General features: G+C 51.8%; 1 protein-coding gene across 2 annotated transcripts; it reads left to right on the top strand.

Annotated features, from left to right (window-relative positions):
- The first annotated feature begins 1,627 nt into the window (after nt 1-1,627).
- Stac2 (SH3 and cysteine rich domain 2) lies at nt 1,628-20,048 on the top strand. 2 transcript variants are annotated; one of them, XM_075990864.1, is made up of 11 exons: nt 1,628-2,090; nt 13,745-14,051; nt 14,635-14,732; nt 14,970-15,060; nt 15,629-15,741; nt 15,834-15,906; nt 16,009-16,070; nt 16,684-16,781; nt 17,083-17,134; nt 17,408-17,545; nt 18,788-20,048. In XM_075990864.1, the coding sequence occupies exons 1-11, from the start codon at nt 2,001-2,003 to the stop codon at nt 18,890-18,892; spliced, it is 1,227 nt and encodes a 408-aa protein (XP_075846979.1). In that variant the 5' UTR covers nt 1,628-2,000; the 3' UTR covers nt 18,893-20,048. The 2 variants fall into 2 exon arrangements, with proteins under 2 accessions (XP_075846979.1, XP_075846978.1); XM_075990863.1 differs by having other exon boundaries at nt 1,852-2,090; nt 15,626-15,741; nt 18,788-19,033.
- The last annotated feature ends 4,592 nt before the right edge of the window (nt 20,049-24,640 follow it).

Consider the following 24,640-nt stretch of genomic DNA (forward strand, 5'->3'; position numbering starts at 1 on the left):
GTCCCTATGCTTGACCAAACTCAGTTGGTGCAGGATTTTAAGAGGGGCCTATTTTCCTGCTGCTTGGGGACTTCCTGAATGAGGGTGAAGCCCACCCCTTTTGCTCTAGACAGAAAGACTAGAAAGGATCATAGTTGCCTGACTTACTTTCCATCTACAGGGAAGAACTGTCAGCGTTGGGTTTTTATCTTTTGGTTTAATTATTATTTCCTTTTGAGACAGAGTCCCACTACGTAAGACCTGGTTGGTCTGAACTTACTATGTGGATGAAACTGGACTTGAACTCACAGAGACATGCCTTCCTCTGGCTCCCAATTGCTGATGCTATAGGCATGCACCTGGATTGGCTTGAGTTTTGACCTGGGGATGGGGGCTGGAGAGGAGGCTCATAGGTAAAGAGCACTGACTGCTTAAAGGACTTAGGTTCAATTCCCAGCATCCACACGGCAGCTCACAACTGTCTATAACTTCAGTTTCAGTAAATCCAACACCCTCACAGACGTACATGCAGGCAAAATACCAAAGTACATGAAATAATTTTTTTAACAAGGTTGTCTTCAGTCTGTGATCCCAACATTAGGGAAGTTGAGGCTGGAAAATGAAGAGTCTGAGGCCAGCCTAGGCTACATAGTAAATTCCAGGCCAGCCTGGGCTACATAGAAAGATCCTCCCCCGAAAATAACAAAAAAAAAAAAAAAAAACAGGGGTTGCTGAGATAGTTCAGAGGGTAAAGGACCTGTCATTCATGAAACTGACTTTATCCCCAGCATCTGTTAAAAAAAGGCCAAATTCACCTCGTTAGGAAAGTAGAGAGAGGGGGTTTCTGGGACTCCAAGGCCAGTCCAGTCAAATTAGCTCACAGTGAGAGACCCGACTCCCACTTCATGGTGGAAGGCTCCTGAGGAGTGACACCCAAAATTAACCTCCGGCAACTACACTCACACATGTGCCACTCACGTTCTACACACACACACACACACACACACACACACACACACACACACACACTCAGATGTACACGCGTGCGGATCGTATACACACACCAAACAACAGCCTGTTCTCGCTTTAGGAAACGCCTGAAAGTCTAGTAGTGCTGTTGACATTTAGTGAACTCCCTTCCTGGGCAGAAACAGTGAACGGGTGAAAGGGCCAGTGGGTGAACGGGTCCTGTCTTTTACTCTGCCAAGGTGCAGCATCTTCTTATCTGCACTATCAGAACGCTGTAACTTTTCCCTCTCGGCTACTATACTGCAGCCCCGAATTATTCGTATTTCCAGACGCTACCATGCTCGACCCAGCCCTTCTTCAGTTTTGTCCCGCAACCCCCTTCCATTTCGGGTTTTTCAGTGTCAAGCTACTTATTTACCCACCACTTATTTATCCTCCAAACCCCACCCCATCTGGTCGAGCCCCCCAAGACTCCACCCAGCTGTCCCTTCTAGCCACCTCCGCAGCCAATAGCTGAAAACCTTGATTTGCATAGCTGCGCGGGGGCGCGGCGGAGGAAAGGGGGAGGGACCAGGCGACCTCCTAAATCAAAGTTGGGAGGCTCGGACTGGGCGGAGGGGCCGCCGGGTGCAAGGCTGGGGCTGGCGGGGGGAAGGGGAGGGAGATGGGGGGCGGGCGCAGAGGACGGCGGAGCCGGCCGGACTCGGACAGCTCCGTCGCTCCCTCGCTCTGCTCATCCGCGCATCCCCACTTCCCTCCTCCTCTCGCAGAGCGCAGCATCCTCTGCAGACCCTTGGTCCTCAAACCCCGGGTCGTCCCGCTCCCGCGGCTCGTGGTAATTGCCTCCTTTTCCCCCGCCACCTGGACAACTTTCTCCTCTGGTGCCTGGGGTTAGGGGGCTGCTTTGCCAGGGAAGGTTTCCCCTGAGGGTCACTGGAGAGCAGCCACTGGAAAAAGGCTTGAGATTCCCAAAGTGACGCCCGCCACCCACAGCCTGCCCCTGGCGGGTCTGCCGTCGGATCTCCGCACCCTCTTTTCCTTTATATCCAACCATGACCGAAATGAGTGAGAAGGAGAATGAACCGGATGACGCGGCCACCCATACTCCCCCAGGGACCGTCTCCACCCTCCAAGAAACCAAGGTAAGTCGGGGGGCGAGAGGCCTGGCCCCGCCCGGGCATCTCGGGCTCGGAGCTCTGGTCACAGTGGCGAGTCCCCTTGGGGTCACGGAAGCTAAATGCGGCCCGCGTGATTCCTAAGGCTGCGCGCCATACCCGGGAGGGAGGAGAGGGTTCGCGATGAGGGGACCCAAGGAGCTGATCACAAGACCACGACCCTCCGGTACGCGCGAGGCGCGCCGACGCGCTCTGGCTCCCTCCTGGGCGGTTGTAACTCGGCTTTGTTGGAGGGAATCGGCGCAGCGGAGGCGCGGGGAGTGTGTGGCCGTGTGTAGCGGGTGGGGGCCGGTGTACGCGCGCGTGTGTGCGTGCGAGGCGCACCCCTCCCGTGGCCGCCAGATCGGTGTCTGCGGCTCCCCGGTCCCTCTCTCTCCGGTCTCTCTGAATCCGTTTCCACAACCGTCTCCTCTCTCTGGGCGTGCGTCTCTCCGCTTCCCTACGTGCTTCTCCGTGTGTCTCCGGTGTCCCTCTCTGACCCACAGCAGTCTGGCATCTACCTCACGGACGGGTTAGCCTGGGAGCCCCGGAGGCCGCGGCCCCGGGTGCGCAGCTTTAGAGTCGGTGCTGGGGGCTGCGGCAGCTCGGCCGTCGGTGGCGGGCGGGGACCCGAAGCGTTGCGGCTCCAGAGCCAGAGGCGGCCCCACCCCCCACTCGGAGAGTCTGGAGAGGGGAGGAGAGAGGGCAGAATCAAAAGAAGTCATCGTAATTAATGAATGTCATAATTAACCCTAATTATGTATGATTGTTACTCTTGTGGGAGTCACAATGAATAAATTATTCTCCTGTGAAGGCAGGCGGAGCCCAGACTGCGGGAACTGAAAGGGGTGGGGGAGGCCACATTCCGCCTCCCAACCCTAACGTGTCTACCCCCCTCCCCAACTTCTAGGTGCTCAGGAAGTTCTGTGGGAAGGTGCCCAAGCAGCTCCAGAATGGGAAGAGAAGGGGCTGTAGGAGGGAGCCCTTACCCGTCCCTAGACTTCAGGCCAAGACTCCCTCTTTTTTCCCGTCCACCCTGGTGTTTGTTACCATCCTGGTCCTGTGACCAGGAGGGGTGTGCGAAGCAGAAATGGGTGGTGTCTTGGGGCTCCCTGGGGTCACGAACTCTGGCACAGCTCTTCCCACGACCCTCTTCCACCTCAGTCCACCTGGACGACCCCTCAGTGCGTGAGGTTAATTCAAGGTCAAGGTCATTACCGCAGCGGGGAGTTGAACAGGGAGAGCGGAGGTGGCCAGGAGCTCTCCAGGTAGCTACCCGGCGCAGCCTGGGTCTGGGGACCCTGCTGCTCTCCGAGTCGAAGTCTTGCTCGGTACCCTTGGCTGGCGTAGCAGTCACTGTGTATTCCGGGCTGACCTCAAACTTAGTGAGCCACCATTCCTGAGCCCCCCACGTTCAAGATTCAGCACACACTTGGCCTTCTGATTCCTTTTAAAAGTGAGACTCTGACTCCTGGTCGGCATTTTAGACCCCTTAGGGTGCCAAATCTCTCCTGGAAAGGATTGAAATGGGAGGGTATTGCTTGGATTATCTGAGGTACAAACGGGATCCTGGGAGCTGGACCTCTGGCCGAGATTCAATTCTTCAGCCTCCTCACCTGCTCTGTTGTCATCCTGGGCAGATATACAATCCCCCTGCTGCCCTTCTGAGAATGGAGGGGCTCCCAATGCCTGGCACATGAGAACCCACCTGCCTCCTGCCCCTCCTTAGGAATTCCCTCAAGGCAAGCAGGAGCCTGGAGTGGTGCTGCCTCAGCAATCCCACAGGCTGCTTGCTCAGCTGTGTGGGGAATGGGGGTCAGACCCTGGCAGGGCCTTGTCTCCCTCCTCCAACCCAAGGACCCTCCAATGTCATCTGCTCTGAGTCAGAGCCACAGAAGGTCTGGAAGAGTAGAGGGGAGGGTACCACACTGGCCCACTCTGTGCCAGGCCATTTGGACCCCAGCCTTGCCCCCCTTCATCCATGTGAAGGCCTCTAAAATAACCTCTCAGACAGGACTGGGGTATGCCAAGGGGCTGTCTATGAGGTCATTTCATAGCCCCCTTCCAGCTCTTCACCAAAGAAGTTTGTGCCTCTAGACTCCAAGGAAGGAAAGACAGGAAGAAAGGGGCTGCCCACCCAACTCAGTGCGAGGCAGGCTCAACAAGGGTCGGGTGCCCAGAAGCCAACATTGTGTTCTTAGTCATTAGCTTGGGGCCCCAGTCTTGCCAGTCTGAACCCAGTGTCTTGCTTAGTCTGTGCCAGGGTCTCAGCCTTGTACCCAGCCTACTCAGTGATCTAGGTAGGCCCACCTTCTCTTAGGGTTCTCGTTCATCCCATAATATTGCTTATCGCCCTCTGTGGTGTTATCCCGGAAGACCCCACCACGCCTTCTTCGCCATCTGAGTCATCTTTCACCACATCAGACACCACCCACTGCCAGCTGCCTAGTACTGTTTCAAGAGATGGCATGGGAAACTGAGGAAAAAAGGAACCTCCAGCGAGCTTTAAGGGAGAGGACGCTGGGAGATGGGGCTCCTGCTCTGAGGAGCTCAGAAGAGACCTGGTGACCTGGGCCACACGCCAGACAGGCTGCAGGTGCACTGGGAGGGAACTGGATCCAAATGAAACAGCTTACTAAGGTGTATGCCAGAAATGGATCCCTGGCACTGGGGACGCCAAGACAGCTGGTAGGGTCTGGTAAGATGCTTATCGGGTGTCTTAATCAGCGTTCTATTGCTGTGAAGAGACACCATGACCATGGCAACTCTTTTAAAGGAAGACATTTCATCAGGGTTGGCTTAGAGTTCAGAGGTTTAGTCCATTGTCATCTTAAGGGGAAGCATGGTGGCATGCCAGCAGACGTGGTGCTGGAGAAGTAGCTGAGAGTTCTACATCTGGATCAGCAGGCAGCAGGAAGAGAGAGAGAGTGACACTCAGCCTGACTTGAGCTTGTGAAACCTCAAAGCCCACCCCGTGACTTCCTCCAACAAGGCCACATCTACTCCAAAAAGGCCACACTTCCAATAATGCCACTCCCTATGAATCTATGGAGGGGGCCTTTTTTTTTTTTTCGAGACAGGGTTTCTCTGTGTAGCTTTGAAGTCTGTCCTGGAATTTGCTCTGTAGACCAGGCTGGCCTCGAACTCACAGAGATCTGCCTGCTTCTGCCTCCTGAGTGCTGGAATTAAAGGCATGTGCCACCATTGACAGGTATAGAGGCAATTTTTATTCAAACTACCACATCAGGTAAGGGTATTTACCACCAATCCTGAGTTAATCCTCAGAACCCACCAACATGGTGGAAAGAGAGACCTAACTCCTACAATTTGTCTTCTGACCTCCACATACGTGTCATGGAATGATCATATGTGCACACCTGTAAACACACAAATAAGTAAATAAATGTAAAATGGTGGGGACAGCTACAGAGGCCAGCATGCTAAGAAGCTGGAATACCTGGCCTGGCAGAATCACCAAACTCATATCTCTGGAGTAAGCAGGCATTGTTGGGGGCCCACGTTGAGGGGCATCTGTCGAGGTCCAGCCTCAACAGGTTTCACACGTTCCAGGGTAGAGGCATGTGGATTAGAAACGCCAGGCAGACAACACAGAGATACAAAAGAAAAAGACAGAGACACAGAATAGAACAGGGAGGGCAATCTAGTGAACATGAATCTGCCCACATTTGTTTTCCAAATGCTTGCACGCCCCAATCCAAAAAGGGGAGAAGCAAAAGACTGCTTTAAGATGATACAAAGAATAAACAGAGCTATTACCTCTTCAATCCCTGAAGCATACCCTGAGTTAAGTATTCTGTGTGTTTAGCCAGAACGTGCAGTGACTACACGTTAGGTCAAGTATCCTGTAGGCAGCCACTCCTCGGGTCAAACCTCCTGTCACCTACTTGAAGGAGCAGGAATGTGCCTGAACTTTCTGACTTTTGGTAAAGGTGGAATAGATCCACTTCTGTGGGCCGCCTCAATACCTAAACCAAGTAACCACATCCTAGGTCAAAATAACTTCATTAGTAGCCACACTTTAAGTCAAACCATATATATATCTGAAGGAGCAGAATAGGCCTGAGCACGCTGACCTCCGGTGGAACAGATCCATTCCTGTGGGTTCCCACAGGCATCAAGCCATTTACAACTATATCCTACCTGCCCTCTGGCCCCCTGGCCAAAGCCCTTATCATCTTCCCATCACCTAGATGGCAATTCCATTTTTTCCCCTCTTTTCTGCCCTCCTGGAATCTGGGGCCCACAGCTGAGTTAGGAAATCCACAGGCAGAGGGAAGGCTGCCCTGATGCCCAGGAACACTGTGTTCCAGACACCTTTGGTACCCTTGCAGAAGTGGCCGTTGGCATGAATCCCAGAGAGGGGGTATACCAATAAAGGGTGTAGGCTAGATTTGCGGGGAGGGGCTTAGATTTACAGGGATCACTCCGGAATTAATGGCCTTGGGAGGGGGACCATGACTGATGCCTTCACATATTGGAATATCTGCTGTGGTTAGGAGGAAATGGCCTAGCCAGAACAAGGGAGTATTGGGGGCTGATAGGCAAAAGTCACAGGAAAGGAGGTTCCAGCACTATATAGGGAAGCAAACTCCAGCTGCCCAAAGATGGAATGAGTATCCCACAAGGGCGTTTGCACCCCATCCCAAGAGGAGACCGATGGCATCTATTCAGAAACAATGTAACCAGAGCAATGGTGGGGTGGGGTGGAGACTGATTTAGGTGTCTAGCATTTCTGGTCCTTTCTAACCCTGAATTCCTTGATTGACACAATAGGCAAGTCCATGGAGGGGCTGAGGGAAGGGAGGAGACCAAGGCAGGAGCCAAGGCAGCAAGACATGCCTGGTCGTCTGATCTGAGCAGCCTGAGCCACCATTCAGGCCCTGACCCTGGTCCTTGCCAGCTGAGGACTCGCAGCGGGAGAGATTTAACTCCTTTGACAGCCATCCCTCATCTGAATCATGGGACAATGACAGTCTCCCCTGTGGGTGTCTCTGGAGCCCATGGCAGACTGTGTGTCAGGTGCTAGCCCAGATCTGGTGTTCTGATGCCAAGAACCCTGTGTGGAGCCTAATTTCCGGTTGGTTGATCTGTCTGGGCCCAGGGTGGCCGCCTCCTTCTTGGATGTGGGGAAACTGAGGCTCAGAGAAAGGAAGTAAAGTGATTGATACTCCAATAACAGGTTAATTTTACCCTACCCCCAGGACATCTCTGAAATTTTACCTCCTGTGTGTTCTATGCCTTGAGGCCCCTGAGCAGGACATCGGCCACTGGAAGTAGGGTCAGAAAGGGTGGCGGGGGTATTGGTATTCCTTTTCCTCTTGGACCCCATCAAAGCCCTACCGCCCGATCTGGCAATGGCAGCCGCGGCCTGACCTGAGCTGGTATGCGTAGTCTAGTTCTTCATTGTCTTTTTTGGCTTGCCACCTGTGCTCCCGCGCACGGGCATCTGGGGCCCCAGGCCTTGCTTCTCATCGATGCACAAAGGAGCCCACAGTGCTGTCCAGGAAGCTGAGTTTGGAAAGGAATGAGCAACTCAGTGTGCCAGACACCCCAGGGCTCTGGCCTCCCAGCTGGCACACAGAGTCTGCCCTGTGCCCAAACATCCCCTCAGCTTCTCCCTCCATTTTGCCGCCTGCTGGCTTCTGGGAGGCTGGAGGGGCCACTACTTCCCTCCCTTTGGCATACGCAGGTGCTAGGCAGACAGCCACAGCACACAGGCTGCCTGGCATGCCAGCTGGGAACCCTGGCCAAGACTCCCTGCCTGGAGCCTGGCCTAGGCCCCCCTTTTCTATCCTGGTGGAAAGGGATGGGCAGAAATAAGGTAACTCTCCACAGGAAGAGAGAGGGGCGAGCCTCTGGATAAGGAGGTCACCATACCTCACTCTGGGCAGACTCAGTGAGGGATGTGAAGAACTCCAGCCTTAGAGCAGAAACAGCCCCTGCTCCACAGCCAGTGATGTATTCGGCAGAGGCATAGTGACTGAGTACCTACTGTGTGGTGGGGACCTTGAGGACTGGAGGTGACAGGTCCCCTGTTTCGGTCTCAGGAGGAGTCAGAGGTGACATGAGGAGCGGGTCAGTGGTGGCACACACCTTTAATCCCAGCACTCGGGGCAGATCTCTGAGCTCCAGGCCAGTCTAGTCTACAGAGTGAGTTCCAGGACATCTGAGGACACCCAGAGCAACCCTGTCTTCAAAACGAAAAAGAAGTTGACAAGAACCTGAGCTGATGCAGTTCTGACCTAGGGCAGGCTCAGAGAGTACCTGTAGCAAGTCTTTCTTTGTCCCACCAGCTCCCAAATAATGACATGGAGACTTTTTATCAGTTATGAGAGCTTAGCCTATAGCTTAGACTTGTTTCTAACGAGCTCTTATAACAAATCAATCCATTTCTATTATTCTATGTTCTGCCACATGGCTTGTAGCTATTACCTCTCCTTCTGCACATCCTGCTTGCTCTGGATCTCCTGCCATCTCCACTTTTCTTCTTCCCAGAGTCCCCGCTCTCCCGCCTAACTGTTACACCCATCCCAGCAACTCATCTTCACAGAGTGTACAGACATCCCACAGCAAGCATCAGAGGAGAAAATGGGTCCACTGATGGACTGGTGCGATATTTGGACACCATGTGAACGTGTATTTGCTGGGATTGGTGTAATAAAAAACAGAACGGTCAATAACTAGGCAGGAGGTGTAGGCAGGATTTCTGAAGAGAAAGGAAGAGGAGGAAGAACCTAGGCATGCAGGAGACATCAACAAAACTTGAAGGAAGCTGGACATACAGAAGGAAAGAAAAGTAAAAAGTCGCATGGTAAAGTATAGCTTAATAAAAGCAGGTTAATTTAAGTTGTAAGAGCTAGTTGAAAACAAGCCTAAGCTAAGGCCTAGCTTTCATAATTCAGACTAGGTCTCCATATCGGTATTTGTGAGCTAGTGGCCCAAAGAAAAATCAGACTACATATGGCATCCAGCGTGGAGGCTCAAATATCCAAAAAAGCTAAGGAAAGTTATGGGCAAGGAACAGACATGGATTCCTAGTCATGCAGTCTTTCAGGTAGGCTGACGCTCAGTGTACAGAGACGCAGCTCCTGGACGCCGCCTGCAGGCTTGAACCAGCCAGCACCATGCACCGGCACCATGCCCTACACTGAGGCACACATGGCAACCGACATGCTAGTTTAGGCTTTCCCTCACAGGATCAGAGGACACGGCAGACACTTAGTAAAGCCAGGTCCAGACACGAAAACCCTCTAAAAGTATGTTGGCTGTTTTGTTTGTTGGTTGGTTGGTTTATCGAGACAGGGTTTCTCCGTGAAACAGTTCTGGCTGTTCTGGAACCCACTCTATAGACCAGGCTAGCCTCAAACTCACACAGATCTGTCTGCTTTTGCCTCCCAAGTGCTGGTATTAAAGGTGTGCACCACCACTGCCTGACTAAAAGGTAAAGCACATTTGGAAATGTTCTTAGCTGCTGAAGAAAGAAAAGAAAATGGGTATAGACAGTCATAGAAAAGATAAGTAGGCCGGGCGGTGGTGGCACACCCCTTTAATCCCAGCACTGGAGAGGCAGAGGCAGGCAGATCTCTGTGAGTTCAAGGCCAGCCTGGTCTACAAGAGCTAGTTCCAGAACAGGTTATAAAGCTACAGAAAAACCCTGTCTCGAAAAAACAAAACAAAACAAAATAGTTTAAAATAATAAAGTCTTTTTTCTTTTTCTTTTTTTTTTTTTTAAGACAGGGTTCATGTGTTTTCAGAAAAAAAGAACCAGACACCATTAAGGACAAGTAGCCCAGGTGATCCAACTTCAAAATGCTTCTGTTTCTCAAAATTCTATACCAGAACAACCTCAAAGCTGCTGGCTGAAACGGTCCAATCTCACACACTACTCCAGCCAGGACTTCAGATAAACCCTGAACGTTCCCATTTACATAGAGACTGGACAACAGGTGATACAGCTGGCTCTCTTCCAGGATTTGGTCATTATCTCAATTTTCTCCATTGCCCCCAGAGAGCAGGAAGAAGTCTAGAGAACATGACAGCCATAGTCCCACGAGGGAATTTTTGGTCAGTCAGTGTGTTATGAATGATTGTCACATTTGGAAGGTTGGTTACATGTTGTTATTGGTAGTGGTCAGAAAAAAAAAGCTAAACAGAGGAGATTAGATTGAGGGATCTCTTTCTGACAGAAAAAAAGGGGGATATAATATAGAAATGACAGGATAAAGAATAGATTATTGGATCTGCTCATAAACTAAAAATAACTATTAGTTTTAAATCCTTAACATTGGTATGGATTCATATATTGATACAAATTTAAGGTTATTTTGTTATACTGTATGTTTTTCTACTCTTGTTTAAGGTATTGTATCTGCCAGGTGGTGGTGGTGCATGCCTTCAATCCCAGCACTCGGGAGGAAGGCAGGTAAATCACTGTGAGTTCAAGGCCAGTCTGGTCTATAGTGATAGTTCCAGGACAGTTAGGGCTCTTACACAGAGAAACCCTGTCTTGAAAAACCAAAATACATAAATAGATAGATAGATAGATAGATAGATAGATAGATAGATAGATAGGGTATTGTATCTATGCAGTGCATTTAAAAATGCAACGTATAATTCAGAAATACAGGTTAGTTAGGTGGTGGTGTAATCCCAGCACCTGAGAGGCAGAGGCAAGAGGATCTCTATGACTCTGAGGCCAGCCTGGTCTACAGAGAAAGTTCCAGGGCAGGCACCAAAAGTTACACAGAGAGCCAGGCGGTGGTGGTGGCGCACGCCTTTAATCCCAGCACTCGGGAGGCAGAGGCAGGCGGATCTCTGTGAGTTCGAGGCCAGCCTGGTCTACAAGAGCTAGTTCCAGGACAGGCTCCAAAACCACAGAGAAACCCTGTCTCAAAAAAAACCAAAAAAAAAAAAAAGAGGTTTTAAGGTCCAAAAAGATATTTTTAGGATGATAATACAAGTTATAATAGAAAATTGTTTAGGTATAAAACTTTGGACTCATCGAGATAAGACAGATAGGGCTGGAGAGATGGCTCAGAGGTTAGGAGCACTAACTGTTCTTCCAGAGGTCCTGAGTTCAATTCCCAGCAACCACATGTTGGCTCACAACCATCTGTAATTCTATCAGGTTCCTTCTTCTGGCCTGCAGACAGAATACTGTATCCATAATAAATAAATAAATAGATAAATAGGAAAAAAGAGCTAGTGGGACAAGCCCAAGCTAAGACCAAGCTTTCATAATTAATAAAAAGTTTCCATGTCATTATTTGTGAACTGGTGGCCCAAAGAAAAATCAAACCAGGGCTGGAGACATGGCTCAGTGGTTAAGAGCGTTGCCTGCTCTTCCAAAGGTCCTGAGTTCAATTCCCAGCAACCACATGGTGGCTCACAACCATCTGAAATGAGATCTGATGCCCTCTTCTGGCTACAGACACACAAACAGAATATTTAAAAAAAAGAAAAAGAAAAATCAAACCACATTAACTTCTGTGGGAAAGGCTTTTCTCAGACAGGGAAGGCCTCTGGAAGTGTGGAAGGCAGAGAAAAGGAGTAAATATCAAAGCTCCCAGGCATAAAAGTGTGAGTAAGTTTGAGATTCCTGATGTCTGCATTACAGGAAGACACAGGTGAGAAGGACAGACAGCTTCTATCCCCTTGCCAGGGACTCTCCTCATGGGAATAAGAGTGTTGGGCTATCTCTTGAGGATTCATGAGAGGTTTCTTTCTTTCTTTCTTTCTTTCTTTCTTTCTTTCTTTCTTTCTTTCTTTCTTTCTTTCTTTCTTTCTTTCTTTGTGTGTGTGTTTCTCTGGCTGTCCTGGAACTTGCTTTGTAGACCAGGCTGTCCTCGAACTGATAGCCACCTGCCTTTGCCTCTCAAGTGCCGGGATTCAAACTGTGCACCGTCACCTCCTGGCTTATTTTTTTTTCTTCTTGACATGTTGTCTCATGTATCTCTGACTGGCTTCAAACTCACGTATCCAAGGAAGATGACCTTGAACTTCTAATATTCCTGCCTCTACCTTCTTATTCTGGTGTGTTTTATATGAGTGGTCGGTTGGTCTTCATGTGTAACTATGCACCATGTGCATGTCTGGTGTGAGAGAGGCCAGAAGAGGACATCGTGTCTCTTGGGACTAGACCAACAGACAGCTGTGATACAGACAGCTGTGATACAGACAGCTGTGATACAGACAGCTGTGAGCTGCCCTGTGAGTGCTGAGAATTGAACCCAGGTACTCCTCAAGAACAGCAGGTGTTCTTAACTACTGAGCCAGTTCTCCAGCCACCCCTGGGTATGCTTTGTTTGGCCCGAGATTGTTTGTTGTTTCTGTTTGTGACAGGCTCTTGCCATGTAGCCTGCTGGCCTCGTCCCAGGGTAGTCTTCCTGGCTTTCTAAGTCCTGGGAGTCTGCCCCACCCCCAGTAAGGTAGGGTCCCCGTGTAGCCCAGTCTGGCCTCAAACTCACTACGTAGTCAAAGATGACATTGAAGTTCTGATCCTCCTACCTCTACCTTCAGAGTGCTGGGATTACAGATGCGTGCCAGCAGGTCCAGTTTTATGGAATGCTAGGGACTGAGCCCAGAGCTGTGTGCATGCCAGGCACTGTCTCTACCAATCGAGCCACATCTACCAACGAGTATAAGAGCTCAATGAGCCCGTGTGTGCCATAAAAAAGACTGATGGAACTCGTTGTGCATTTGTATAGGATGATTTCCAGGAGTTACTGTTAAAGAGGTGGGGAGGTAAGGGGGGTTGGTGACATAAAAAAAATTGTACTATTTTACTTTAAAATATTTAAAAATCATTTCTATATCATTTCACATAAGTCTAGTTTGGGATTCTTAGGGTTATAGCTCAGTTGATAGAGTGTTTGCCTAGCGTGTGTGAAGCCCTGAGAGTTTGATCTCCAGCTCTGATTAAGCAGGGGTAGCATCGCAAGCCCATGATCCCAGCACTGAAGGAAATAGTGGTAGAAGGATCAGAAGGTCAAGGTCATTACTCTTGGCTGCAGAGTTTGAAACCAGTCTGAGATACATGAGACACCATCTCAAGAAGACAAAAAAAAAAAAAAAGAAAAATTCTAGTTTTACCTTCTGTTTTGCATTGAGACAGGGTTTCACTGTCTCCCTTCCTCAGTCCTGGGATTAAAGTCCTGCACCTTCACACCCTGAAAAAGTCTACTTTTATTGTTTGTTGGAGGCAAGATCTTGCTGTGTAGCCCAGGCTGGCCTCAAACTCTGACCCTCCTGTCTCCATTTCCTGTGTGCTGGAATTACAGAAGTATGCCACCACACCCGGCCAAAAGTCTAGATTTTGTTTGTTTGTTTGGGAAAGAAGTGTGTGGGAGTTGGTGATGGTGAAGCCTTAACTTGCTGGAGGAGACCAGCAGCTTCTCTTGGCTTCCATTGTCTCCACCACTTCTAAGTGCCTGCCCAGTTAGAGCTCCCTTAGATTTCCCTGACAGTTCTCCGTGGGTTCTGGGAGGCTGGATGGTTGCAGCAGGAATCTCTGGTAGTTCTTTCTGTTGGCGCTGGTCCTCAGCTCCCATGCAGCCTCCACTGGAGGCTTCATTGCTCAGCCCTGCAGCCTTTTGCTCACAGCTCGACCCTTCTTCTCCCAGCTCCAGCGATTCAAGCGCTCCCTCTCCCTCAAAACCATCCTCCGAAGTAAGAGCGTGGAGAACTTCTTCCTCCGCTCAGGCTCTGAGCTGAAGTGTCCAACAGAGGTGCTGCTGACGCCGCCAACCCCGCTGCCGCCTCCTTCTCCGCCACCTGCATCCACAGATGGGGGTCTACCCACCCCAGCACCTTCCCCATGCCCGGTCCCACGCCCTTTGGCACCACTCAAACCAGTGAGGCTGCACAGCTTCCAGGAACACGTCTTCAAGAGAGCCAGCCCTTGCGAGCTGTGCCACCAGCTCATTGTCGGTAGGTACCTGGGCCCTGTGGCAGGCCAGAGGAGGAGCTGGTGGGCACCTGGGAATAAGTCATGGAACTACCTGGTGTTGGATTCTGCAATGCAGGGTCACACTTCCAACCGTGCCTCTTTTCCTGGGGAGACCAAGTGAGTGTCGGGTGGGGCTGGGCTTTAGCGCTTTAACTCATGGCTTGAGTCCTTACCTACCATGCATTAGGCCTTAGATTCTACATTGCCGACTCTGCAAAAGAACAATAGGGCCATGGGTGGTGGTTGTTCCCACTGTTGCTCCAAGCTCACACACGTGGCTCTGGCGCCATTTAACATCTTCACGGTAGGAGGGGGAGGTGCCAGGCCCCGAAGCCCAGCCCAAGACTCAGGCAGTGGCACCGGGCTCTTATTTTTTTTTTCGAAACATAGTCTCTCTGTGTAGTCCTGGTTGTCTTGGAACTCTGTAGACCAGGCTGACTTTGAACTCAGAGACTGGCCCACCTCTACCGCTACAGTGCACCATGAGGCTTTTTGTAGTGTTGTTCCTTGTCCATGGGTGTGTCCCTTCTTGGCCAGTTTCTCTTGCTGACGCATCTCTCCTAGGAAATTCCAAGCAGGGCTTGCGGTGTAAAACATGCAAAGTCAGCGTCCACCTCTGGTGCTCCGAGGAGATCTCCCACCAGCAATGCCCGGGCAAGACAGTGAGTAGGAGCTATCCTGTGGCAGAATGAGCAAACGAACCCCGCAAGGCCAGTCTTCCTGTGGGGTGGTCCCGTGCTTGGGTAGAGCCCGTCTCTCCATGGTTCATTGTATCTCTGTTTTCTCTCTGCCCCCTCAAGACTGGCTCCTCCTGTGGGGTGGTCCCGCGCTTGGGTAGAGCCGGTCTCTCCACGGTTCATTGTGTCTCTGTGTTTTCTCTCTGCCTCCTTTTGCTCCAGTCCACCTCTTTTCGACGCAATTTCAGCTCTCCACTCCTGGTGCATGAGCCACCACCAGCTTGTGCCATAAGCAAAGAGTCCCCACCTACTGGTAAGTGGCCCCACACCCCACGGCCCGCATCTCGAAGGTCCTGTAAGAAACCCTACACATTTCTCAGTTCCATGCCTGAGTCACACAGGTACCACCTATTCCTGTTCTCCCTGATTCCCTTTCCTGGATGCTCCTGTCCTGAATGTAGCCTCCGTTAATTCATTGGTTCATTCGTCTCTCAACTGGCCACTTCTCGAGTACCTACTTAGTTTGATTCACTGTGCCAGACCCTGAAAGACAGCACCAAAGAAGGTGGGATTGAGCCAGGCATTCCAGCACTGAGAAGGCAGAGGAAGGGAGGTTAGCAGTTCAAAGCCTTCACATATAGAGTCTAGGGTGAATTCAGGCTGGCAAGTGGGTGCCAGCCTGGGCTATGTGAGACACTGTCCTATAAACCAAATAATAATAACAAATAGAACTGATTAGGGTTAGGTTAGCGCATCAGGTAAAGGCACTTGCCACCAAATCTGATGAGCTGAGTTCCAGCCCTGGGACCCATATGGTGGAGCTTTGGGGTAACCCCAGGTTGGCAGCTAGGTGCCAGGCCCTAAAGGTAGCTGCTTAGCAGGGACCATCGGGAAGGTGGACCCAGTTTATGAGACCCTGCGCTATGGCACCTCCCTGGCACTGATGAACCGTTCCAGCTTCAGCAGCACGTCTGAGTCCCCCACACGGAGCCTGGTATGCTGGGCACAGAAGGGGAGCCCTCGGGGGGAGGGTATCTGACCATGACTGTGGGCCCAGGGGCTGATCCTCCTCCTGTCTCTCCCCAGAGTGAACGTGATGAGCTGACAGAAGATGGGGAAGGCAGCATCCGCAGCTCAGAAGAGGGGCCTGGTGATAGTGGTAAGCCACAGGAGACAGCCTCAGGGGCAGGAAGAGCGGGGTGGGGTTGGGGGGAAGCACTTCTTCAAACTTGATGCTCTGGTCTCACCTTGGTGTCCCCAGTATTCATAGCCCCAGCCGAGAGCGAAGGATCAGGACCAGAGGAGAAGAGCCCGGGACAGCAGGTGAGCCTGGAGTTAGCTAGGAGCCCAAAGGGCAGAATGGGAAGGAGTGTCACTTCTTGTCATAGATCAGGGTGTACATAAGAGCATAGTACAGGGCTGGAGAGATGGCTCAGAGGTTAAGAGCACTGACTGCTCTTCCAGAGGTCCTGAGTTCAATTCCCATCAATTGCCCTCTTCTGGCCTGCAAGCATACATATAGACAGAACATCGTATACATAATAAATCTTTAAAAAAAAAGAGCATAGTACATAGGGCACTCACTGCTTCCTCCCTCCTGTGTCCTCAGTCCCCTGGGGGAAGCACTAGGGGCCTGGAAGGTGGGAGGGGAAGGTGGGAGGGGGAGGTGGGAGGGGGAGGTGGGAGGGGAAGGTGGGAGGGGTCTCCACTGTCTCAGCTCCACTCCGGCTCTCCCAGGGCAGGCAGCTCCGCTCAGGAATGCAGCAGACGCAGACTGTACCAGCCCCATTTGTGTCCCATGGTTAGGAAGATACACTAGGCCCTATTGCTCACAGTGTCCTTGTCCTACCCCCAGGGCAGGTCCACTCACAGCAAATGGACTGTGGGTGAACCAAGGCTGTGGCCCACCATCACTGACCCAGAACTTTTCCTACAGCCCCCAAAGCTGTCCCTGCGGAAAGATGTGGGGTCCATGTACTCCTACGTTGCGCTCTACAAGTTCCTACCCCAGGAGAACAACGACCTGGCTCTGCAGTGAGTCCCTTCTGTGCTCCAGCCCCCCTGGTCCTGCCTAACCCTTACTGGAACACGGGGCGATGAGGACCGTCAGGCATTTTTTCCTTGCACATTTGAATATGCTGTGTTCAGAGAGGTCGGAGTTGCTCAGGGTGACGGGTACAGTTTCCTGTCTTCCGCCCTAATTCGGGACTGTTCCAGGGAGCCCTCCATGTCTGGTCTCAGGGGCCTCAAGGTGCTCCGGGAATGCTCTCCCTGCTGAGAGGGGCATGCAGGGCACCTAAGTACCCACATGCTGCCCCAGCTTTCTCTTTCCCAGGCCTGGAGACCGGATCCTGCTGGTGGATGACTCTAATGAAGACTGGTGGAAGGTACTTAGCGGGATGGGGTCTGGCGGGACTCTGGTAGGTATGGTAGGTACCTTCCCTTCAGGCCCCAGAGACCTCCCTTCCTCCCACGGCTTTCCCAAGCCAAGCCTAGAGCCAACACTTGGGTCACCGTGTCAATCAGCTACCTCTGCCCACCTCGTGGCCTTTCAAGGCTGGAAGCCACCACCCACCAGACCTAAGGTCTGCAGGACCTGGGTCTAGAGAAAGAGTAGGGGTAAAGCTGGTGCTTGGGCTCACTGCCAACCTCATCCCCAGGGCAAGATAGGCGACCGGGTTGGCTTCTTCCCAGCCAATTTTGTGCAGCGGGTGCGGCCAGGCGAGAGCGTTTGGCGCTGCTGTCAGCCCTTCTCTGGGAACAAGGAACAGGGCTACATGAGCCTCAAGGAGAACCAGGTGGGTTCCAGGGCCCTGCTGGGGTTGAGCAAGGGTGTCAAGTGCCTCGAGGGAGGGTCTGAAAGCCTGGTACAGTTGAGCTGGAGCCCTTGGAGCTGGAGATGTAGCTGAGTTAGCGTGTTTGCTTTGGGTTCCACTCCCAACAGTACATGAACCGGATGTGATGGTGTAGATCTGTACCCTGGCTAAGGCAGGAGGATTGTCCTGGGTTCAAGCCCGTATAGCAAGTGCCAAGGCTACATAGTGAGACCCTGTTTCAAAAAGACAAACAAACAAAGGGATAGGCTAATAGAGTCCTCCCAGAGGACTTGAGCTGGTGGCTGATGTCGGAGGCAGTCGGAATTAAACAGGAGCACTAAATGAGGAATCTGGAGGCTTCTCTGTTTACTGTTTGTTTGTTTTTAATTTATTTATTTTATGTGTATGGGTGTTTTGTCTGCATGTATTTCTGTGCACCGTGTGCATGCTTGGTGCCCACAGAAGCCAGAAGAGGTAGTTGGATCCACTGGGACTGGAGTTACAGATGGTTGTGAGCCGATGTGGGTGGTGAGAATTGAAACCAAGTCCTCTGGAAGAGCAACCAGTGCTCTTAGCCACTGAGTCATCTCTCCAGCCCCTGCTTTTTTGTTGTTGTTTGGTTGTTTTGTTTTTTTGTTTTGTTTTGTTGGTTTTTCAAGACAAGGTTTCTTTGTGTAACAGCCCTGGCTGGAGACCAGGCTGGCCTCAAACTCACTGAGATTCCCCTGCCTCTGCCTCCTGGGTGCTGGGATTAAAGGCGTGTGCCACCACACCCTGCTTCTTTTTGTTTTTAATTAAACAGTGTTTTGTTATATAGCCCTAGCCCTAGCTGGCCTGGAACTCACTGTGTTGGCCAGACTGGCCTTGAACTCACAGACACCTGCCTACCTCTGCCTTACCAGTGCTAGGATTTAGGATGCCCCTGGCTAGGTTTAAGCACTGACTGTGCCCTCTGGCTTTCTGCATAACCTCACACAAGCCCCTTTCCCTCTGCCATCTGCTTTGTGAAATGGGGTTGGGGCATTGGTTTAACTGATCCCCAGGTTCAATCCTGATGCTGATGTCCTGTTTGCTATACCCTGGGCTGTTGGGCCCTCCTAGGATCTGCTTGCATCAGCTCCATCCACTACAGATACGCCAACCCCACCTTCCCCTGGGGCATGTCCTCTGGAGCCATCAGCAATACTCATTCCAGGCCCTATATCTCTCTATGTATCCACTCAGATCTGTGTAGGCGTGGGCAGAAGCAAGGATGCTGATGGCTTTATCCGCGTCAGCAGTGGCAAGAAGCGGGGCTTGGTGCCAGCTGACTCCCTGGCAGAGATCTGACAGAAACCAAGAGAACTCAGATGCTACCCCTGCCCATGCCTGGCCCTTGCTTCTGGCCTGAGGAGGAAGCCGGCTTCCTGGCCACGCCCTTCCTCTCCGTCTCTCTCCTAAGCATCACCCACCCCCACTTAGGAGCCTTCTGTGCTGAGGAAGGTTTTATTTCTTGGGTGGGGTATTCTGAATGGGGTGATCTTCTGGGACTTGGGGAAGGAAGCCAAAAGTGGGAAGAAGTGAGGAAGCTCCAGGTAGGCCCACCCAGTGCCCAGGTACCACCTAGTCGGGTTGCCACAATGAATCCCACCCTAGGGAGCCTCCTGCTGTCTTCAAAGACTTTACCTGCCCACACTGCCTCTGCATGCCTGACTCTGCCCACAGTCTTTGCTTGGGTCTGTGTACCCACCCCTTTGCAACTGGGACCTTGTGAGAGGGCCTTTCGGTGTTCCTCAGCTCTCCACTCTCGACCGAGAGGGGACTGAGGTCTGTGGGAGAGCCTTGAATCCACCTCCTGCCTCCTTCAATTCTCAGGAAAGTTCAAGAATCTTTTCCGTTACTTGAAACCCATGCGTCCGGACAGAGCAGGGGCAGGACTGAGGGCCAGAGGGGATGTGACATGTCGAGACTGTTTTGCTAAGGACAGTCCCCATAGAGCAGCCTCGTCCTACCTTTGTCTACTAAAAATTGGTGTCCAAGAGTGGCCTGGACACAGACTCAGCTGAGGACAAGACACTGGCCCTTGTTTGGTCAAAACATTTCACTGTTAAGACTCCAGAAGCAGCGAGAAGCAGCCAGCCAGAGTAGTCTGTGGTTGTGAGTTCTAGTCTCTCTAAACACTCTGCTCTCACCCCCCCCCCCCCCGTGCCAGCCCCCCTCCCTCCAAGCTCAGAACCTCCTTTTGCGCCCTGATCATGTCAGTGCCACCCCAATTTCTGGGAACAGTCATGCACAGAGAGGACACAGAATCTCCCGCCCAACACACTTTGCCCCACTTTTCCCCCTAAGAGGGGACTAAAGCCACACTGCCCTGTTTGCTGCCATGAGGCCCCCCCCAGCAAAATCCCCGGGGCGGGCCCAATGCCCACTGTACACGAGGCTGCATGATGGGTCTGCGGGGGAGTTGCTGAGCCCCCAGGCCCGTAATTAAATGTTTCTTGTCTCAGCTTGTCTGCTCTGTGTGTCTGATTGGAATAGAAAAAGCCGGGCAGCGAGGTGGGGGTGAGGGCTGAGGGTAGAAAGGTAGAGGGTAGAAGAAGTCATTGATCTCTGCGAGGAAGGGCGTCGCAGTGAGTGGGATGCGCTCCCTTGGGGACCGCAGAAAGATGCGGGAAGGACCAGAGGAAGGCGGGAAACAGAGTCAGGCGGGGGTGGGGGGGAGGTGGGGCTGAGGTCACTTCTGAATTCCACGCGCGCACCATAGTCGCGCAGGGGGCGGACCCACAGCGCAGTTGTTGACGCAGATCTCTTGCTTCGGAGGGTGCTGTAGCGCTGGGGATCAGCCTCTCCCTGCAGCCCCCCAAGCCCAAGATTCAAACATGGTGGAGAGGACCGTGGTGGACGCTGAGGCCTTGAGATGACTCAGCAGAGTCCGTCATCAGGAGCCTGGCGGAGAGAGAAGGGGACTCGCGCGCGCCCCTCTGCCGCCCACCTGCTCCAGCCAAGCGGCCGCCTTCCCGCGCCTGCCCGGCCGCGTCACTCGCCGGCTCGCGTGTCCCGAGCTATTTTTAGGCGCGGGGGGGGGGGGGGACAAGCGAGCCCGAGGCTGCTGCGGGGGTGACAGGGCACAGAAGGTGGGAATCTGCCTCTTTTGACAAGTACACTCTTCGTCCATCCCAGTCTGGGTCCCGCCTCCATCTTCAGAGCTAGGTAGGCGAGGTGGGACCAGACTGTGGTGCCTCCTTCTTGAGCATCCTTTGGGCCCCTTCATCCAGTAAAAGCCTTATAGATTGAGAAGGGCAGCCCTCTCCTAGAATCTCCCGCCCTGGAACTGGAAGGGAATTTCACCCCCAAGACTGAAGGCTTTCTTTTCTTTGGAACAGGGTCTTGTTTTGAACTCAGTCACCGCCCTGCTTCAGGCTCCCAGGGGCTGGGATTGCAGGTATAAGGCGCCATGCCTGGCTCTGAAGGCTATAGAGAGAATTATGTAACTCAGGCAGACCATTTCCTGAGTAGCTGAGATTACAGGTGTGCAGTGCACTGCCTGCCTCGAAAGGGACACCGGGTGCGGCCCACGGAGCATGCCAGGAACTTCATGCTATTGGGTCCTCTCACCGACCCTTTGACCGACGAGGACACTGTCGTAGAGATGGGGAGTGGTTTACTGAGGTCGCACAGTTTATACAACCCAAACCCCATCCCTTTCATACTTGGGAAAGCTAATGCCTAGAGAACGCTATTGACTTGTTCTGATTATCAAGCGATCAGTGGCCCAGACATCTTTCTTACTGCCCTGCCCTGTGGCTCTCAGTGCCATAAGCCACTAGGAGAGAGGACAGCCTGAGATGTTGGGCCAGGGCCTCCAGAAATAGATGCTTCCACCTCACTGGAGACAAGTGGGAATGTTGTATTCCAGCCTGATGCAGCCCCAGTGTCTGCCACCAGCCAGCAGCTGGCCTGGAACAGCCCCCCCTCTCCCCCACTGGTTTGCCGCACTGCTGAGTACAGCAGCTTTTTCAGGTGGTTGAACCACTGACAGCAGGCTCACAGCCTGGGGGCTGGGAACAGCTGGTGTCCCCACTATAGCCTCTGCCCTCCTCTGTGCCCGTTCTTGGGGGGAGGGTCTGGCTGAACCAGCAATCCTACTGGCCTGGGATCCCCAGAAATCTGCTGCCAGTACCATCTCTGACCTCCACACACCCTTCTTCCTGAGCCCACCTAGTACACTCCATCTGGGCTCAAGGAAGATGCAGGAAGAAAAATTAAAGGCGTGGTGGCACACGCCTTTAATTCCAGCACTCGGGAGGCAGAGACAGGTGGATCTCTGTGAGTTCAAGGTCAGCCTGGTCTACAGAGTGAGGTCCAGGACAGTCAGAGCTGTTACACAGAGAAACCCTGTCCTGGGGGGAACAAAAAAAAAAGAAGAAGGAGGAGGAGGAGAAGGAGGAGGAGGAGGAGGAGGAGGAGGAGGAGGAAGAAGAAGAAGAAGAAGAAGAAGAAGAAGAAGAAGAAGAAGAAGAAGAAGAAGAAGAAGAAGAAGAAGAAGAAGAAGAGAAAAGAGAAAAACCTAGGAGCCAGAGACAGGGAGGCCTAAAGGGACGAGGGGGTAAAGGGGGTAGATGCTGGAGACAGGGAAGATTCAGGCAGGTTTTCTGTGTAATCCTGCCATATTGCTAGCATATCCCCTTCCCTTCAGCCTTCTGCATCCCCCAGTCTCCTAGGACTCTGACCAACTAGGGACCTGCTGAGACACTCAAGGAAGGCAGCTGTGCATGTCTAGACTCAGTCTCTTGTGCTTCATAGAAGATGGCCTAGCTTGCCTGCCTCTGCTTCACTGATGTCACCAGGGAGGAGGCCAAAGCCATCCCCAATTTCCCAGCCCTTCCCCACCTCCCAGCCGACATCGGTGGCTCTGCTCTGAGTCTATAACCAACAGCTGGAAGCCCAGTGCCAGACTGGTGTGGTAGAGTCTAACTAGACAATGCTGAGGTTCTGGGGAGTCATTGAACCTCAGCTGCCTTATTTAAAGAATAAGTTCGGTAGCCAGGCGGTGGTGGCTCATGCCTTTAATCCCAGGACAGGCAGGTGGATCTCTGCGTTTTCCTAGTCTACAGAGCAAGTTCCAGGACAGTTAAGACAGCCAAAGTTACACAGAAAAACACTGTCTCAAAAACAACAGAAAAAAGAAAGAAAGAAAGATCAGCAATTAAGAGCACTGGCTGCTCTTCAGAGGAACCCAGGTTCAATTCCCAGAACCACCTGGCAGCTCACAACTGTCTACAATTCACTTAGTTCCAGGGGATCTGACACCTTCATACCAATGCACCTAAAATAAAGTTAAATAGATACTTAAAGCAGGAGGAAAGAAAGATGAGTTGGGTTTGCTCAGGGTGTTTACCTGGGGGAGAGTGAGCCCCTTGGAAAGACATATATGTTCTATAGGGAATAGTTCTGCGCTTTTGTTCTGTTTTGCTATGTATCCCCAGCTGGCCTCAAGCTTGGCGCAATAAGGCTCCTGAGTGCTGGGATTACACGTATCACTTTGCCTGGCTAGTCATATACTTTTTAAAGATTTGTTTTTTATTTTTATGTGTTCCTATATGTGTGTGTGTGTTACATGTATATGGGTGCCCACGTATGTGGGCATCAGTAGCCCTGGAGCTGGAGTTACAGGTGGCTGTGAGCTGCCTGATATGGGTTCTGGGAACTGAACTTCCGTCTTCTGGAATAGCAGGAAATGTTCTAAATTACCAAGCATCTCACCCCACCCAAGTCATATACTCTTGAATGAGAGGGCGTATATTTAGGGGTGGAGGGGCTGAGTAGTGAAGCTAGAGATGAAACCCATGCTAAGTACATACTGTACTGTAGCTAGATCTTCAGTGCTAAACTGACTGGATTTCCAGGGCATGGAATGGATTCAATGGTTAGTTAGGAGTTCTTAATGATTGCAGCTCCCTGAAAATTAGATGCCCTCCATACATTTCCTGTAAAGGTTGTCAGACCTCATGGCAGGAGGGACGGACTTTCCAGGCCTGGGGTAACATTCAGAAAGAAATGACCCCGGGGTGAGTCAGTAGTAGAGCCATGGTCATGAGTGAGCAGTCAGTGAAGGAAGGGGCTCTTCCGAGAGGTGGACTCCTCCACCTTTGCTTAGTTTGAATCTCTATGGCTGTGATAAACAGTGACCAAAAACAGCGGTGGGGAGAGGAATGGGTTTATTCAGCATACAGATTACAACCTATCACTATCCAGGGAGGAAACTGGAGGTAGGAACAGAAGCAGACTGTGGAAGAATGCTGCTTACAGACTGGCTGGCACCTTAGTAGTCTCAATTTAGCACTGAAAACCTGGAAAATTCTTAGAAAGTTCTTATCCTTAATCAGTGACGGAGACCTGAAAACACCGGTTCTGGTATCAGCGAAGGGTGAATTAATTTGGTGCCGAGGGAAGACCAAGCACGGAGAAAGACTAACCTTCCATCTGCCGTGACCCTTTTATCTGGGTCATTTCTAGAAGAGGTGGGTCTTCCTAACATCTATTAAGGCCATCAGAATTCTTCATCTGAGGCTCTCTACTCATTTGTGGTAGGTTGACATTAAAACCTGTCATCTTAACTTTTCAAAACAACTCAATGTCAACTCATTGAAGCCCGAGTCAGTGAGCGAACAGCACCACCTTCTGGCCTGGAATGGAATCGGTCCCTGTAGAGTGGTCTCAGGATCCAGGGAGGGCCCCATGCTTTATCACTATCTCTACAATGGGGGAGGCTGGGATTGGGTGGTCTCCTAAGCCTTTCCCCCTCTGAGTTGGGCTGGAAAAGATGTGTCTGTGCTAAGCTGAGCTTGGCTAAGGCCACCCCACTTTTAGGCCTTAGAAAGATCTATTAGGAAGTTAAAGCAAGAATTCAAGGTAGCAATTGCAGGTTGCTTCCACGGACAGATCCAGAAATCACTGTTCCTTTTGCCAAGCCTTGCACATGGCAGGATGGGGGAGATCCTTAGAGGTCTTCCGAGTAACCACCCCTTTCCTACCATGCTCAGAACCAATGAGGTAAAACTGCTTGGTCCCCTCGTCACAGTGCCTCCTCCCACTCTT

Source organism: Microtus pennsylvanicus, chromosome 11 (assembly GCF_037038515.1).
Source record: "Microtus pennsylvanicus isolate mMicPen1 chromosome 11, mMicPen1.hap1, whole genome shotgun sequence".
In the NCBI taxonomy this organism is placed as follows: Eukaryota; Metazoa; Chordata; class Mammalia; order Rodentia; family Cricetidae; genus Microtus; species Microtus pennsylvanicus.